General features: G+C 43.0%; 1 protein-coding gene across 3 annotated transcripts in view; it reads left to right on the top strand.

The window, feature by feature from the left end:
- LOC149329892 (endoplasmic reticulum membrane-associated RNA degradation protein-like) overlaps positions 1-18,402 on the top strand; it is a 39,885-nt gene that overhangs the window by 2,023 nt on the left and 19,460 nt on the right. For all 3 annotated transcript variants that reach the window (XR_016285619.1, XR_016285618.1, XM_089560625.1), the window contains exons 3-14: positions 665-766; positions 2,165-2,254; positions 4,720-4,817; positions 5,731-5,870; positions 6,778-6,889; positions 7,912-8,014; positions 9,328-9,357; positions 10,422-10,490; positions 11,514-11,678; positions 11,850-11,930; positions 12,476-12,630; positions 15,264-15,494. Coding sequence is in view for 1 of the 3 variants with exons in the window: in XM_089560625.1 (XP_089416751.1) it covers positions 665-766; positions 2,165-2,254; positions 4,720-4,817; positions 5,731-5,870; positions 6,778-6,889; positions 7,912-8,014; positions 9,328-9,357; positions 10,422-10,490; positions 11,514-11,678; positions 11,850-11,930; positions 12,476-12,630; positions 15,264-15,494 (1,376 nt within the window). In the remaining 2 variants the exon portion in view is untranslated. The remainder of the gene's footprint in view (positions 1-664; positions 767-2,164; positions 2,255-4,719; positions 4,818-5,730; positions 5,871-6,777; positions 6,890-7,911; positions 8,015-9,327; positions 9,358-10,421; positions 10,491-11,513; positions 11,679-11,849; positions 11,931-12,475; positions 12,631-15,263; positions 15,495-18,402) is intronic.

The raw sequence follows: 18,402 nt of genomic DNA, 5'->3' as shown, positions 1-18,402 counted from the left end.
TGACCACATTTCTTAAACTGGACATCATTGGATTGTTGCATTGTTTCTTAATTGTGTTATGGATGTATTTTGTATATTTCACTGAATGTCTACTGTTGATCCTGTTTCGTACCTCCTCCTGCACGAATGCCGCGTAGCATGCTGTAGAAGCCTGCAGATTAAATAAAGTATAAATAAATAAAGAATCATCATCATCATCAGCCTGACTACGCCCACTGCAGGGCAAAGGCCTCTCCCATATCTCTCCAATTAGCCATGTCCTTCGCCAGCCGCGGCCACCGCATCCCAGCAAACTTCTTAATCTCATCCGCCCACCTAATTTTCTGCCGCCCTCTGCTATGCTTGCCTTCTCTTGGAATCCACTCCGTCACCCTTAAGGACATGCGGTTATCTTGCCTTCGCATTACATGCCCTGCCCAAGCCCACTTCTTCCTCTTGATTTCAACTAGGATATAATTAACGCGTGTTTGTTCTCTCACCCACTCTGCCCTCTTCCGATCTCTTAACATTACACCTATCATTTTTCTTTCCATAGCTCGCTGCGTTGTCCATACTTAAGCTGAAATAAAGAATATTACTGTTTAACTAATGGCAGGCATTCTAAGTGCAGTATGTGTTTTGAGGAGGTTTTTGCCCTATGTGTACGCGTGTGGTTTTTTTACAGGACATCCAAGACTGCTTTCGACAGCTGCAATCGGGGGATCCCTGTGGATCTGTTCTTGCTGTGCTTTGGACCACTGCTATTCTGGAGCATGCTGTGGGCAATGTACGTGGCACAATCACTTTTTTATTTTGATTAAGGAGGGGTTATTCTCAGGGAGGGTGGGGGTCATACAGTTGCCTGCCAGTTTTTCTTCTTCAGTTCTTCAATCTTTCAAATTGTTTCATTCTATAAATATACGACCAAGAATCAGTTATCTTTCCAAGGCAAGATAACTGATGGTCGAAGATAACTGATTACTCATAACTGATGCCTTCGCAAGATAGCCAATGGTCGTTAAGGGTGACGGAGGGGATTCCAAGAGAAGGCACGCTTGGCAGGGAGAGGCAGAAAGTCAATTGGGCGTATGAGATCAGGAAGTGTCTGGCACAGGATCGGGCTAATTGGAATGCGATTGGAGGGGCCTTTGCACTGCAGTGGGTGCAGTCAGGCTGATGGTGGTGATGATTCGACCAAAGCAGTGCTTGTAATGTTACCAAACCTAGTGTGAGTGCATTTGTTGCATTTCTTTCTTGAACATGTTATAGGCAAGCCTTGGTGTAATGGACATTAATGATAAAATAATGGTCATAAAGTGTGAGATCATTTAGACGGCTCTTTAACATGACGTGCAATTCCTGCTTGGCTACTCTTATCTAAAGAGCTATCCTTACAACAAACTTGTGGTTTCATGATGATATTGGGAAGTTGAACAAAGTTGAACTGTATTGAACTATTTCATTCAAGTCTGCAGTCACTTAAACACACAATGGCTTGCTTAGGAGAAAGCAAAAAACAATGATGCCCACTAAAGCTTTGTCATGTCAAACAATTCACACTCTGCAATTGAACAGATATCAGCAGAACACTAACGGTATGACTTTCTTTATAAAACACTACTTTTTTATAGTTTTACTGAAAAAAAAAAAGTTGAGAAGTCTGCTGTTTAATTGCCATTCACATTGTGTACTTTCACTCTCATTCTGTTCGTTATTGCTACTTTCTTCTGTCCCCTCCTACCCCTTGCCCTTCTGGAGTAAATGATGCTTGAACAGTTGCCCTGTCTGTGTGGAGTTAATATTGCACCATTTGTAGATATCAGATGGCATTTGAAAAGCCAAAAATGAAAATCAGTAAAGCTGTCACAAAAGTTTGCTTCATTCACAAGCTATAGCGCGTACTTGTTGAAAACTGCCTAGAACGTCTCTTTGTTGGTATTTTAAACAGTGTTGTAAGACGCTCTGTCCATACTAATGTGTCCTTACCATATGCTTCTCAAGCCTGAGCGAACCTGAGGAATAGTTGCTTTACAGCCAGTTTAAAAAGAAGAAACATAATCTAATGGAAATATGTACTGCATTTTAAGCCGTGAGCCATGCTGTTCTTATTCAGAAAAGCAGACACTTTACGGTTGTGTAAGCGGAAATTGTGAAACCTGCAAGTTGAGGTCAGTATTTCATGCAGGTACTTTTTGGAAAAAACGTTCCAGTCCCATTTCTTCTGAAAGACATCCTGACGGCACCTCAGCTTCATGAAGACTTCGGGCCTGAACTTGTGAGCCTGCCTCTGGTGTTAGACAAACCTGTACATTGGTTCTTGTCTCGCAGTGTTTCCTAAATGGAGCTCCTGTTCCTTGTCATCTCATTTCTGCCACTCTTAGCTGCCAGTTGGTGACAGTGCCAATGTGTTGACATTTTTTTTTTATGCATGATGACAGTTTCGCGAAATATTATTTACTGCATTCACTAAATGGCAAAAAAAAACCAACAAAAAAAAACATAACATTGGCAGCATGACGGGTGTTTAATTCATCTGAAACAAAGAAATCGGTTTGGTTTGGTTTATTAGGGTATAACATTCCAAAGCGACTCAGGCTATGAGGGACGCCGTAGTGAAGAGCTCCGGAAATTTCGACCACCTGGGGTTCTTTAACGTGCATGGATACCGCACAGTACATGGGCCTCTAGAATTTCGCCTCCATCGAAATTATTGCTAGGTTAAGCGTGCTCTCAGAAAAGCTATGAATTTGTTTTGTACACATTTTTATACAAAGGCTTTGTACACAGTTATGTACAAAGTGCATTATAGGGCTGATTCCAAGGCCTATTGCACTCCTCTGTTTTGCATTAACATTCATTGCATTGGAATAATTGCACACTTAAGCAGCTTATAGTCACACAAATATTTGATTAATATTCAATTCAGTTTTTAACTACACTGTTGTAATCGGTTCAGTAGTAAAGCTAGCCTATTTGTATTTGATTTGGGTTTTGAAAAAGAGAGAGAGAGAAATGAACGGAAAGGCAAGGAGGTTAACCAGGCGATGCCCAGTTGGCTACCCTACACTTGGGGAGGGGAACAAAGGGGAAAAAAGGAAAAAGAGCGGCAAGGAAATGAGTTTTCTAAGTGTCCAGCGACCACTATGTCACGAGACAGAGGGCGCGCACTGAAAACTTAAAGATTGTAGGCGGGAATACAACCCCGACTTCCTTAAGAATCTCAGGAGCGCTTTCACCACTTTCCTTTGTGAGGAAGGTTGTGCCCAAGGCCCCAGAACGTTGGACTCTGTTAGAGGACGCGAGTCCAAGCGGTACAGAGTACCAATCAGGAAACCGCGCTCTCGCTCAAAACGAGGGCAGTCACAGAGGAGGTGTCCGATCGTTTCATCACAACCGCTCTGGTCACACGCTGGAGAGTCTGCCATTGTGATGAGATTGGAATAGGCGTTAAGCTGACCAGCTTAACGCATTAATCAGCTAAAGCTGGTTGGCATTAGTGGCCGAGAGGTCTGGAGTGGCAGGCCCAGTTTGTCGTTTCACAGGTGACTACCCTGTTGAATTTCTCACAGGCCCATTTTGGCGGCTATACGCTCACATGCATCCTCCACCTTCTTCCGCTCACTATCTTTGGTTTGGTCGCATTCCTGGAACACTTCATAGACTCCAGGGTCCGCTTGCATGAAGTGAATAGTCTGGTTCCCAGTGTTGTCTTATTCACAGTCTAAACCCTCCGTTGGTTTTGAGGAAAGGAAAGGCGGATAACCGGCTCAATAGGTCAGTGGACACCTATATGTGACGGTGGTATCCAGTTGTACCCCCTAAACTGCTTCTAGTAAATGATTTGTACGAAGCTGTTACAGCTTTTGCTGTAAAAGAACTATTCGCACACACTTACTCCTTAATGCCTTCAACTGTAGTTCTAATAATGTCACGCTCGTTATTGTCACTGCACTCCACGAAAGCTGTGCGGCAGTCATGTCCAGGACGTCAAGGTTTGCAGGTGATGGCCACCACTAGAAAGCAGGGCCATATGGAACATTTAGGTTTAGAATTGTTCTGCTGCCCGCAGCCAGCTTTTTGTTTATTTTGGCAAGGAGCTTTCTATTGGCACAGAAAAGATTGCAGTTGATAGAAGTCATTAGATTGCCCCTTTAAAAGAAAGGACAAGCCATGTCTGGCAGTCCATATTTGTTTCAGAATGCTGATGTAGTAGTTTTTGGTAGTTGAGTGTTGTTATAACAAAGTTGAAGGGGCCTGACAATTACTTCGTTGTAGCCGAAGCTTGCGTTGACGGAGCCTCCAAGGGGAACCATTATTTCTTCATTATATCCAGTATTTCATTATAAATTGTTTACTTATACTGCAGTTCGACTGTAATTGCTTTTTTTCTCAAGAAATTATTTGCAAGAAATGCAGTGATGGAATTTATGGGAAAGAGCACCTAAACAGCCACAGCAGTACAGTTTGCAGCAAAACGTACTGAGATGAGTGTATAAAGCTATAGCAGGCATATCATCACAGATGATACAGTGTCATTATTTGAGGTGGGAGGCCAGTGACATCAAAGATTCCTAGGAGATTTCATAACTATGAGCTTGTCATAATAGACTGTACTGTTTTCATGCAGAAAATCGGAACAAAAAAGGGTAGTTAAGGATGCCATGAGAGCACTGAGCTTCAGTGAATCGAAAAATTCGGTGTGAATTCTTACAGAGTTTCTGGCCTCGTTTCACCGTGCAGATGCTGCTTCTTCAAGTCATTGTGGGGCCTCCGCAGTCTCTGAATCTACGAAACGTTGTCTGGCATGGGTTTGTGAGGCCAGAGGAGGTAGACAGCAGGTGAGGCTCTCGGAAGGTGGAAGTCTTCACCTTTGCTTGGGTAGAAACTGTGTGTCCGAATCAGCCGCTTGAATGAGCTTGTGGCTGTTATTGTACGAGACATCTTGCAGGTACTAGCAGGCATGTTCTTGGTACCAGTGGGGTACCAGTAGGGACCAGATGTACATAATATATAAATGCTCTTGGAGTACACTGGTGGGGTTGGCGTAAGGTCCAGCATGTGGATGTAAGGTGCCACCAGTAAGCACCAGCATGACTGATGGGTACCAGGGTACCAGTACAGTACCAGTAAGTACCCACAGTGCACCAGTAAAAATCATCAGCTATCATTTGAAAATCTGACCAATTTTTATTTTAGTTTTAAAATATTACTTTGTTTGTAGTTTGCTGATGTCTTCGTTTGCATTGTCCATGCAACTTTGGTAACCGTGCTTCGTTTGGGATTACCTCATTTGTGAAGTTGCATTGTTGTAAAGACTTGTGATGAATACAGTTCACCCAGTTTGTTATTTTCTTGTGTTTCTTAGATGGCAGCACATGGTTAGCACTTAAAGGCCATATTTACTGATGGGTACAGTTTTATAACTGACAAAAAAGCTGGTGTTACGTGCCTTTTTTTCTCCTTGCATAAAAGAAAGTTTGCTGTCGGTAATGACCTAGAGTGATGAACGCATGAGGCTGCATTGAAGCAGAGAGGAGAGCTAAGTGAAGCCGATCACTTGGAAAGCAATAACAGCATGGGAGTAGACATCAGACAGTGTTGATGGGCTATTCCATGTAATTCCTGACCCTTTGTGACCTGCTTTGTGTTTTGAGACACAGGAAGAATGTTTCCTGCTGAAATTGACGCAGGAGGAATACCTTTGCAGAAATTGCCATTGCTGCCTCAGTGAGTGCCTTTCATTCTCTGCAGGTATGCCTACCTCCTGATCTGCATCATCCTAAGCCTGGGTGAACAAATGAATCAACGTTGCAGCACTGAGACGCACAGTCGACGACAGCGCAAGCGGTTTTCTTTGGAGCGGCAGACAGCAGTACTGTGCGACTTTGATGGTGAATGAGACAGTGCCTTTTCTTGTGGCTTTTTATAGTGACATCTGCGCAGAGGAATATTTTTTGAATGGTAAATGGTGTTATCATTGGCATAGAATTCCGTAAGTGAATACTCCTTTTTTACAACGTGTACAGCTATCATCGCCACTTTTTTTTTCCTTGAAGGGGAAGCAAAAAGCGTGAAAATGCACCTTTCGTTGTGGACACAAAAACTTGGGCCTCAGAAAAGCTGTCTCAACTGCTTGCTTTCATGGCAGTTATTTGACGTTTGCGAAAGTGCACACCGTCTTCTTTGTCCACTAATACTGCCCGTGCTTTCGCACTACTATAATCGGTTTAATTAACCAAGTTAAAACCCTCACATTTTTGTTTTATGAGCTTCATGGAACATTCTCTACGACCACTGCAGTGGATTTTCTCAACGTGTTGATAGCCATTTTTAATCTTGCCAACAGTTTTTGTCCCAGGCAAATTGTGTCTGTTAAATGGTTTCTCTTGAATTACTGAGTTACTGAACTAGATGGCAATTTTCCTGTGGCATATCAGTGTCTTGCTAAATTTATTTTTGGTTTGGCTTGGTTTATTGGGGTTTAATGTCCCAAAGCAGCTCAGGCTATGAGGGGCGCCGTAGTGAAGGGCTCCGGAAATTTCGACCACCTGGGGTTCTTTAACGTGCACTGACATCGCACAGTACACGGGGCTCTAGAATTTTGCCTCCAAAGAAATTCGACGCCGCGGTCGGGATCGAACCCACGTCTTTCGGGCCAGCAGCAAAGTGCCGTAACCACTGAGCCACCGCGGCAGGGCACTAAATTTATTTTTATTTATCACCATGTCTTAAATGCGTATGGTAGCTTATAATCAACAGGTGCGCTGTGCTCTTGTCTTCTTTGATCCTTGGTTTCAGGCTTACCTTTCGATGAAGATAGGTTTTTGTCAATCCTCAAGAAAAGCTGTCTTGTCCTGCCTGGTCGAATGCAATACTGGCTGACATGCGTGGACCTTTTGAAAAAAGCATTGTGAGTGTATGCATTTTTTTTAAAATAGTTTTTGTGACCGAGCTAAGGAAACAATCTCACCCAGGTCATTGCAAGGATAGCTATGGAGACTGTACTAGAAAGTATGTAGATCACAAATTTGATGGAATAATTAAGCACTGCTTTTTCCTTCATCTTTCAACTGTTCAGGCACGCAAGGTGTTACATGGGGAAATGCAGATAGGGCAGTTGCCAGTTTGCAGTTTTTCTGGCTTGAAAGTAATGTGTTCATTGCAGGTTGAGCAAGCAGAAAGTACGAATAACAATCTCTCATTATTTTACTCCTACTTGCAGTTAATAAACCTTTGTTTGAACGAAATGCAATATTTCTCTGCACTATTAGTGCACCATGTGAGGATAATGTGTCTATGGCTTGGGTCACACTGCATAAAGCTTTTGTCTAGGAACATGTTTTCCTGTAAAATGCTATATGGCCTAGTTTATGCCAGAAGGGTATATGCTTGGGCTTTTAGTTTATGCCAATGCTACCTGCTAGGGGTGTGTTGTCAGATCTTATCTGTGACCTTATCTCAGCTCTGTCAGAAGTTTATAAAGCTTTATCTAAATGAACAAGTCTTGTAACAATGCATGTTGTGCTCAGCATGGATAGAGTGAGTGTATTGTGTATGTATGGACAGATCTAATCTGAAAAACAAAAACCTCTGTGACAAAGGGGTGACTAATGACTGCAAAATTTGGGAAGGTTCATTTTGGGAAGGTAATTGATAGCTGCGGTATATCTGAAAAGCAGTAGCAATATACTTTTTTTTCTGGTGGTTCTATCACTGAAACTTGTGTAATGACTACAAATTATAATAATTTCCCTAAAAATTAGAAAGACTAATAATAGAAGCATTGTTTTTTTCGAGAAAAGCTCTTGGGTAAATTGAAAATTGTGAGGTATTTTCTATTGTTACGACATGGTATTGTCAAACATGCTTGAGGAAAACGCATGCAAAAGGGCTGAAAATGATGCCGCTTCTTTATGCAGTCGTTATCTCTAGGTACGCCAAATGCCTGATGTTGGCCCTGCCCCAGCTGGAATGCATGCTCAGGGTCCTGTACACAACAGTCAACAACTGCTCCCACCGTCTTTTGACGGCAGAGGTGAGTAGTGCATGGCTGTCTCCCGATTTGATTGGCAGTAGTTCCAAGCAGCTCACACATGCTTGCCACAGATGCAGTGTCTGGCCATATTAATATTCCCGTGTGCACTGTAATCATAGTGTGGTGTACATCTCCTTGCTTTTATATCATAACAATGTAGTAGTTGCAGAAGGTAATGGCCAAAAGTAGTGCATGGTGTCGGTTCTGCAACTACGTATACTATAGAAGGGTAGTGACTCCCTCCGAATAGTTCGGCTATATTTTAAAGGTTGTGTTTTCAATGATCTGCAAGAACTTGAGAACTTTACTGGTATAATTAAAGGGCGAGACAGCGGACAGATAATTTGCATAGCTTAAATTTAGCTATGGATATCAACGAGCAGTTGCTGGCTAATCTGAAGTTTGGTGTCAGTTTGCGAAACTTGCTGGACTTTAGCTGCGCATCAACACCTTTTGTAAAAGACTTGACTGGTACATTTCCGACATGCTCAGCAGCGTATATCCTAAAATTTAGAGGAAAAATGTAGTGTTGGTCATTTAAATTGTGCAGTGGATCAGAGAAGAAATGGATGAAACAGTTGCAAGGAAACCAGTTTTGTGTATTTGATGTTCGCCTAATTGCGCAAAGATCAGATAAAATCAGAGCTTGTGTATACCTTGTTTGTGCAGTGGTTTCTAAGAATTGAAATTAGACGAGCGTTCCTGATAAATTACTCGCACTCTACAACTTGTGGTAGGTGCTGCTGTAATTCTTGTTAAAGCCACATGTGTACAAATTTCAGGAGATGGAGTTATCTTGAAATTCTCTTGCAGCTGCGGATGTTATATCTTCAAGCAGTGCTTCCTGGTGTCATTGCTGTAATACTGTGATTAGAAAAATTTCCAAATGCAGCCCATAATTGATGATGTTGGTTATGTAGCATGAGGACAGTTGCAAAAGCCTTAAGCTCTACCTTTCATAGCGGTGTGAACAGCTTGTGAGGTAAGTACAGGCTACATTGCCGTTGACTGGAATATGGTGGCCACCCGTCTTCTTTTTTGGCAAGACATAAAAAGTTTGAATTCACTGGCGGTAAGATTTTTAATTCAAATTTTCTTGCCAATAAATGTGCCTTTTGGTGCCGTGCAAACGTCAGCATATCCAGAATGAGCTAGAGAACAAATTTTACTAAAACATTAATTGATTGGAGAATTCTTCAGTGTCCCTTTAAAAGCTTTATTAGTTTCTCTGGTATTGCTGATGTATTAGACGCACATGCTATTGTTCACGCTGCTTACTGCAAGCTGTGATTCTTTTCTTTGTCTCCCTCCAGATGGTGACATTTTATACAACCCTGGACGAGGTAAGATACATGTTGGCGTTTTGGAGTCGTTTGGGTTGCCGAGTGCATCCGATAGGACCATCGACAGTCAGCAGATTTTGTTTGTATTCATATCAACACTTTCAGTTAATTCGGCCAAGTATGGTCACTCTTGATACTTGTATACTGAAACGTTCTTGTTTTTTAGCTTGGTATGTTTTCAGGATGAAACTTGGAAAAGATGAGGTCATTCTCAATTTCCACCATGACCAGGCACAAAAACCTTCTGGTCAGATATAGGGCACTGATCTGTGCCTTCTTTTTTTTTTAAGCGAAAAGCTTCCCTACGCTGGTCAACACCGCGCTTCGCGTGAGCCGGCGTATGTCGGAGCACGAGTGACGTCACGCACGGCGCAGGCTACTGCGCATGTGCGCCGCCGCTTCTCCTCCTCGCCACCGTTTGACCTTTCGCCGCAGCAGTGCGCAGTGTGCATTTGAAAGGATACAAGGCGCGCTTGCCCATAGAACAGGCGCACGCTGCCGCGCGCTATGCATCATCGTTTGACGTTCGCCGCAAGCGCGTGTTTATCGCGGATCACCGCAGCTTTTCGCTTCGAGATATCCAGGCTTAACCTTAGCTAAGCCCCAGCCAATCTTTTTTAAAAATGTCTCCCTTTGCACGTCTGTGTGTGTTTATATGAGACATGAAGATTGCGTCTCCCCTTTATCTCTCTCTTGTTTGCCATTTCCTGCATTTGTTGCACTTGCACTCTTAGCTATCTTTTTATCCTGTGCCTTTAATTTCTGGTGGCCACGGGTGTTTGGTAAATATGTGGCAGTTTCCATGGCTGGAAAGCATGACTTTCTTGCTGTTTTTATTATTATTATTTATTTGCCACCGCTGGTCAAGTAACATGGAGCATATTCGTTTGAATTCTGTGTGAGAATATGCATAGTTTTGGCTGCTTTGTTATTTCATTAGGAGCAGATGCAAGCTGGGTTAATGACAGACATTTGTCCTCTGTTGTTATTCCTCTGTCTGCTTGATGGTGTGCTGAACTGAGCAGTGGCGTTTATTTTTTCTCACGTCTTGCTGTGTTGTTTAGATCCTTGCAAAGGAAGTGGAATCTGGTGTGCAGAATGCTGTTAGGTCAACTCTTGGAGACCCTCTCTTCGTAAGTTTGTGTTCTGTTTGCTTCAACTTTAACACTGCCGTGCGTGCAGTTTGGCTTAAGGTGAGCTTAACCAGTTCCTCAAGAGGCTTACTCAACTTGATTTTTCAAGTGTTTCTTTCCATAAATGCTGGGTTGTTCATTTGCATTTAATTGTAGTTTTGTATTACTGAGGTTGGGCCATTTTCGACTTGTGTTTGGGAACTAGCTCCTGCTTGGGTATTGAAGCTTGTCACTTTCATGGATTGATAAAAGGTAGCAAGTAGTCATCGTTATTAGGTTAGGTTAGTTTAGGTTACTAGGTTAGTGTAAGCAGGTGCTTAGTTAGGTCGGGATCCCATGAGTTACCCCTAGAAATGTTAATTTGCAGGATTTTACTGTCATCCATAATATGTGTTGTTAACAGTCATGTCATGCTCAGAGGTGCAAGTGAAAGTTCGAACCCATCCATAATGATAGCGCCATGATGTCAAACTTTTGTAATGTTTTTTTTAATGTAGTGCTTTTTCTGTCAATTATATGAATTTCACTAATAAACTTTACTGGATGCTAATCATTCTGGATTCATGGCCATACGATTTTTGCACTGGCCAGACATGTTTAACTCTCAAGTTAAGCTTGCCACAGTTATGGTTTGCCATCTCACAGTGACACCTGCATTGCAGACTCTCTCCTAATAATGACCAGCGTTCATGTCGCCATGGACTCTATGGACTCGCATAAACTCCATGGAACATGGAGTTTATGTGATTAGTGTTGGGCTTGAAGAGGACCCTCTAAATGTGTGAAATGTGTAATCAATGATTCCTTTCTTCCTTCTAGAGGAGAATGCAAAATCTTGAGCTTTTTATTCTATGTGATCGCAAAAACGTTCAGTTGTTCAACATCGTCTTGATGTTATCTAGCATTCCTTACAAGGTTTTTATCAGCCGGAGGAATGGAAAACAGTGCGGGAGACGATAAGGCACTTCGAGGTTTCTTTATCACAATGTTGAAAACCTGAAGCCAGCCTTGTCGCCGATGCAGGAAATGTTCCTCGACATCTTTTCGTACCTTGAAGGGCCCAGGCTGCGAGATAAGATATCCCACGGTGAAGTGAACCTGGAAACAGTCACCGAAAAACTCGTTCACCACATCTTTCACCTTGTGGCACTCACATGTAGCGTGGAGTCATCCGGTGATGCAAATGAGGTAAGTGCTTTGATCTATTCTCTATGTCTGTGGATTGTGTGCTGTTAGGTCTTTCTGTTTCTGGACACCTGTTGTCTTTTAAAGCCAATGTCGGCAACAAATATGCATTTTGCTGCGGTTTATGGAGATTCAATTATTAAAGAGTGAAATCCCATCTTTTTTTTGTTGCAGAACAACTACATCGCAGCTCTAAGAAAGGTTTCAAACAGCTATCGGGCACATTTCCATCCTAGTCAGCTTCTGGTGAAAAAGGTATGTCTTCTATGTGAGATGAGTTATGCATACGTTGCATTCAATTACGTTTGATATGTACTCGCTATTTTAGTGTCGATACAGGAACACAGCGTTCAGCTGTTTTGATGAAAGTTTGTTACTGCTTTGCCTAACTTCAGATTCTTAATTAACTGATGAATTGCAAAAGGGTTGCTTTGCAGCCTTTAGTGTGAATAAATGCAAGAAATCAGCAGAGCTGAGCACAGCTGTTTGAAGAGCTCTGCATCAACACCCCGGAATTTGAAAATGACCCCGTCAATTAACCATAATAAAAATTTTGCGCATCTCCTTATTAAATCTTTCAAGTAACTAGTATAAAAGTGCTTTATATCTTTTGTAGTCAAACCATCTTCTTATTAGCAGCTTTTTCTCATGTGTCTTCGAATTCGCTAGTGCAAAGTTGTACATCTGTGTCAACACTTTCTGTAGTCGAAACACCTCAAAACCTTGCGTGTGTAGCAAATGTAGAGAGCACCGCTTTCATGACTTAAATGCTGTAGTGAGCTAACCTGCGTGACTTGCAGACAGTCCACGCTGTCGACAAACTACGCTGCCTCAAGAGGAACCTGGAGGGCTGTGGTGACATAACCACTGAGGCTAACAAAGATCAGCTGGATGCCTGCATTTCGCTTCTGGGCCAAAGATGGGACATTGAACTACGGCGAGACTGGGATTCAAGGTCAGCCTAATACCCCTGTCAAGCGGGCAAGTTAAGTGCACTTACGGGAAGTGTGCTTTGGCATCCCGAGTGACACTTTGGGCTACGCGATGCTAAACGGGAAAGCAAAGTGCACTCATAGTAAAAAAAAATGGCGACAGAAAATGAGCGGAATTTCTGAACAGGACGATGGAAAAGAAAAAAAGACTCATAATATTTGATTGCTTAATGTGATAGCGCAAATAAAACGAGGTTCAACAGTTTTTAGCGATGAAAAAAATGAAAACAGAAGAAAAGCCAAGACCAGCCAAGACTATCCAGAATTTTGACAACAAACAAGATGGTGGCGGGCAGCAATGTTGCATCTGATCACGTTTACTTGTTTTGTTGCTTCGCTTGTAGCTATAACCAAGGAACTTTTTTTCTGAAAACAGTGTTATAGCATGTAAAATAAAGTTGTAAGTACTTTTTATGCACTATAAATTTTGTACCATTGGAACCGCTGGCGTCGAGGCTACGCACTTGGCCAGCAAAGTGTGGTCCGTGAACGCACTCTCAGCGGAGTGCACTCTTCAGCGAGTGACACTCCACTTGCGTCGTTTAGATGCGGCAAAGTGTACTTACAGCGACGTACACTCTCCTTAAGTGCACTTAACTTGCCCGCTTGACAGGGGTTTAACTCTGGCTTTAGTTGTCTCTATTGTTAGCTGCCTTGCATGTTTGAATTCTTTTTTCTAATTACATCTTTATTGACAGCCTATTGTGAACTATGCAACGATTATCCTGTCACAAAACCTTTTGTATATTTTGTGATCAATTGTGCCATCTGCCCCGCCGCGGTGGCTCAGTGGTTACGGCGCTCGGCTGCTGACCAGAAAGACGCGGGTTCGATCCCGGCCGCGGCGGTTGAATTTCTTTGGAGGAGAAATTCTAGAGGTCCGTGTGCTGTGCGATGTCAGTGCACGTTAAAGAACCCCAGGTGGTCGAAATTTCCGGAGCCCTTCACTACAGCGTCTCTCATAGCCTCAGCCGCTTTGGGACGTTAAACCCCAATAAACGAAACGTTCCTCTTTACATAACTATTTGTGTCGACCTGTGGTTTAAAAAGAAAAGTTTTCTCTCCTGGAGTCCGAAACTGTTATCTCACACCAAAGTGGCCAATGTTTTCAGTTTATTTCCCTAATGACACTCCAAACAGCGGTAAAGAGCATTGTAAATAATGAGAAAGGTGAACTTTGAAATGCAGTTGGGGAGTTTCTTATTTTTCCTCGCTAGTTTACAACTGCATGTGCCTTGAGTGCATTGCATTAAGTATCAAGTGGCAACATTTCCTCTTATATGAGTGCACAAAATCTGTTCTAGGCAAAGAGAATTTGTTGTCATCAGTGTTGGTCTGATACCTTCACTATGTAGTACCCAAACTACTTCTAATCTGAAGGAAACCTTGTGAAGCCTGTTTTACTTAGATAACTATGGGATTGGTGAGAGGTATACTTCTAATATGTTTACTTGCAAAACAAAGCGTCTAGCAAATAAATTGGGTGCATGCCTGATTATCAGCATTGATGGCCATTAGTTTCAGGAGTGGAACATTACTGGGTTATCAACGTTGATGACCATCGCTTTCAGGAGTGGAACATTACTCTGTTATCAACCTTGATGACCATCGCTTTCAGGAGTGGAACGTTACTCTGTTACAACGTTGATGACCATCGGTTTCAGGAGTGGAACTTTATTCTGTTATCAATGTTGATGACCATCGGTTTCAGGAGTGGAACATTACTCTGCTATCAACGTTGATGACCATCGGTTTCAGGAGTGGAACATTACTCTGTTATCAACCTTGATGACCATCGCTTTCAGGAGTGGAACGTTACTCTGTTACAACGTTGATGACCATCGGTTTCAGGAGTGGAACATTACTCTGTTATCAATGTTGATGACCATCCGTTTGAGGAGTGGAACATTACTCTGTTATCAATGTAGGTGACCATGGGTTTCAGGAGTGGAACTTTATTCTGTTATCAATGTTGATGACCATCGGTTTCAGGAGTGGAACTTTACTCTGTTATCAATGTTGATGACCATCGGTTTCAGGAGTGGAACATTACTCTGTTATCAACCTTGATGACCATCGGTTTCAGGAGTGGGACATTACTCTGTTATCAACGTTGATGACCATTAGTTTCAGGAATGAACATTACTCTGTTATCAACGTTAATGACCATCGGTTTCAGGAGTGGAACATTACTGTTATCAACCTTGATGACCATCAGTTTCAGGAGTGGAACATTACTCTGTTATCAACGTTGATGACCATTGGTTTCAGGAGTGGAACATTACTCTGTTATCAACGTTGATGACCATCGGTTTCTGGAGTGGAACATTACTCTGTTATCAACATTGATGACCATTTGTTTCAGGAGTGTAACATTACTCGAGCCAAAAGCTTTAACTTCACTGGATTGCCTGCAGTTTGTTCAACTGCTTCGCATTCGAGCATTGGGTCTCCAGATGGTGCGAAAAAAATTTTGTTCACTGCTGTTATCATTGCAGGAGTTCTAAATGTGACTCGCTTATAGCCAGGTTCATTTTGCACTCGCCTGTTCTTTTCAGCTCTTTCCTCAAGATTCATTTTTTGTGATGCTGTGCAGCCTCCTTGCAGATGTTGAGTTCCTGGCGGCGTCCATTGAAGACTGTGTTCCGGCCACTGTGTTCAGGCCCAGAAGGGAGCTGATGGTGGTCACACTGCTAAGGCAGGTGTGTGATGAGGCCTGCATTGCACTGGACCACTTAAATGCTGTGCTGGCTTCGAGGGCTCAGGATTTGAACTCCCGGGGACTGCGGTCACGGCAGCGGGAGAACTTCAAGAGACTTGTGGAATGGTACGCATGAATTTGGAGGCAAGGAACTGAAAGAAGCAATCGTGGGCAAACGCTGAAAAGGACAAACGTATATGTAGGGCTGATGGAAACAACTGAACAGTGCTGACAGACAGGACGGAAGAAAAGAACACAAACACGTGCGCTGACTGTAGTCAGGTACAGCTTAAGAATGCTGCGGCTTTTCCCGTCGAAGGACCCCCTTCCAGCCAATGGCGTCGGCCGATTCTCTTGACCCTGGTAGCGCGACAATAATGGAGAGAGGTGTCTATCGCCAACCGAAGAGGGAAGGGATTATCCCCTTTCATCTACCACTCCCTGCTTCGTCACGATAGCAGGCTCATGAGAATCGGCCGACGCCACTGGCTGGAAGGGGGTCCTTTGACGGGGACAAGCCGCTTTATCCTTGAGTTGTATCTGACTATAGCAACCAAATGATTTATTGCAACAGGAAAGGCAGCAATACAAAGGAAATGTGCTAAGCAAAACACAAAGGATCAAACATAGCTGGGAAGTCCCACAATAGAGTAATATCAATTTTGTTGCCTTCAATGTTGCAATAAATCATTGGGTTACTAGTCAGCGCATGTGTCTGTGTTCTTCTCTTTTGTCCTGCGTGTTAGCTAAGTTCAGTGGTTTCCATCAAAATGCATCAACCATCCCGAATAAGCCCTCTTCTGGAATGCGTAGGGCTCTGTTTTTGGTTAAAATCTGATTTTACCCAATTCTCGCACCCCGAAAATATTCCTTAAAAAAATCTGGTTGAACCCTTTTTCTACCCAAAAATGCGCCTTCTGTAGAATGTGATGATTTTAAACCACATTTAATGCTTGTTATACATGATGCGTCTTGGTTTGGAGATAAGTTCGGGAAGTATACGTTTCAGAAGGGAGATGCGAAAACACGGATACCAACCAGACATCTTACTGTTATCATTGTATCAAGAGCTACCCACTCTGAAGACGTCCTATTTCAAGGGTCTTGTGCATTTAAAATAGTCGGTGTAATAATGAATTAATGTTTTAGCAGTGTACAAAGGGAGGCAAGTGTTGTATACAAAAAATTATTGTAATATTTTAGAAAAAAAAGAACAGACGTATCTGATTTCGTGAACTGTTTTAGTGCTTCCTGCCATCTCCATATTGTTTGCGAAATAAACAGCCAAAGAAAGGGCCAAAAATGAGTGCTCATACAATTTTATTTAAATCTTTATTTATTTAAAATAATCCAGGCCAAAAATTACCTGATAAAAAACACTTCATTCATATTTTACGTGAACTACTTGATATGTACCCTAATTTGAGGTAAAAAAGTTTTCCTGATTTGTACCCCCCCCCCAATTCTGAAAAAAATAAAACCAGAAAATTAAGGGCCGTATGTATATATGGGTGCTCGCCCTGGAAGTGTTTCTGTTTGTTCCATGCCTCTTCTATTTCTCTGTTTTGTCATGTTGTTTATTGTGCAAATAACACCTTATCGCCTGTGTTGCTTTCGTTCTTATTCATTTTTTTTTTGTATACGTAAACCACTTCATCACACTTGCTAACCTATTTGGACCTACTGCCTGATGTTGAAGAGCAGATTTTTTGTAGCGTAAGCTACACTACGCGGGTTGGAAGGAGCTTCGCGTCCCCTCTGCGCCGACCATACTGTGCATGCGTGGCAGCCGCGTGATGTCACGAGAGGCGCAGCTGCGTCACCCTCACTGCCTCTGGCGCGCGCTCCTCTCCGACGCTCCGCCGGTCGGCGCATTCCAGAGGCGCGTGACGTCACAGTCTCGGCAGATGTGCCGGAGCCGTGCTCGTCTGCCGCTGTGTTTATGACTGCCGTGCGCTACTGCGCATGCGCGAGGAGGGTGCACCGTGCTTATATAATGCGCGGGACATGCAGTTAACGCAGTGCACTCTACATGGAGGCTAAAAAGAGTCGAGCCGCTGCCAGTCGGCAAAGAAGACTGGAAAACCTCAATTCCTCAGACCCCGAGGTTGTCGCTTGGCAGTGAGCCGCTTACGCTACGTATATCCTGGCATAGCAGAGCGAAGCCACTGCCATTTTTTTTGCCATTACTCACTTCTGGTATTTAGTGGCTAGTACTAATAGAATGGGAAGACTAGGACAAACACAGTGGTGTCACTGTTCATCTCTGACTTAATGCTGTATTTGACTTTCATTATATATATGGATACCAGATATCCAATCTGTCTAGCATAACTAGTGTGAGGAGGGGCTCACGGCCACTTGTTTATTATTGCAGTACTATACACACTGTGGAACACATTAATCACTCAATATATTACAATGAAACCTCGTTACAGCAAACAGGTGTAAAATTGTAAAATAGTTCAGTATAGCCGAACTTCATAATTATAAAGTTTCATCGACACACACGATAGTGGTGCAGTTTAGTCAGTGAAGGGACGGGAAATCAGGTGATCCTTACTACAGAAATGGAGAGATGTTTTCACAGGTTTTAGCGGCATTGCGAAGGTGCCCGCTTCTATTCTGGAGGCCGTCAAAAACTGAGTGCCTGTGAGGTTTGCTTTGCCGCACAGCACAGCAGGCGGAGTTTAGGCGCCAGATGTGGTGACTTCCCCGCACCACAGCCATGTCGTGTGGAAAGCGGCAAGTCAGAGTGAAATCTATTGCCGTTTTCACCACTCCGCAACGGCCGACATGAGTGCAGGATTGTTGCTGCAAGCTTACAACCACCTGCGCCGCTGCTTCTAACTGTCGACGGATGCCAGTGGCATGAACGTATACTGAATACGGTATACTGAAACGGTGCCGAACGGGCACCGTTTGGTGCTGGAGAGTTCGATATATCCATTTCACGGCCAACTGCATTCAATATATATAAAATATTTACGGAGAGTTCGGCATAACCAGTAATTCGTAATATCCATGTTCGTTA

The sequence above is a fragment of the Amblyomma mixtum genome, chromosome 9 (assembly GCF_055824585.1).
Source record: "Amblyomma mixtum isolate Tamu chromosome 9, ASM5582458v1, whole genome shotgun sequence".
In the NCBI taxonomy this organism is placed as follows: domain Eukaryota; kingdom Metazoa; phylum Arthropoda; class Arachnida; order Ixodida; family Ixodidae; genus Amblyomma; species Amblyomma mixtum.
This window is presented reverse-complemented; position numbering and strand designations above follow the sequence as displayed.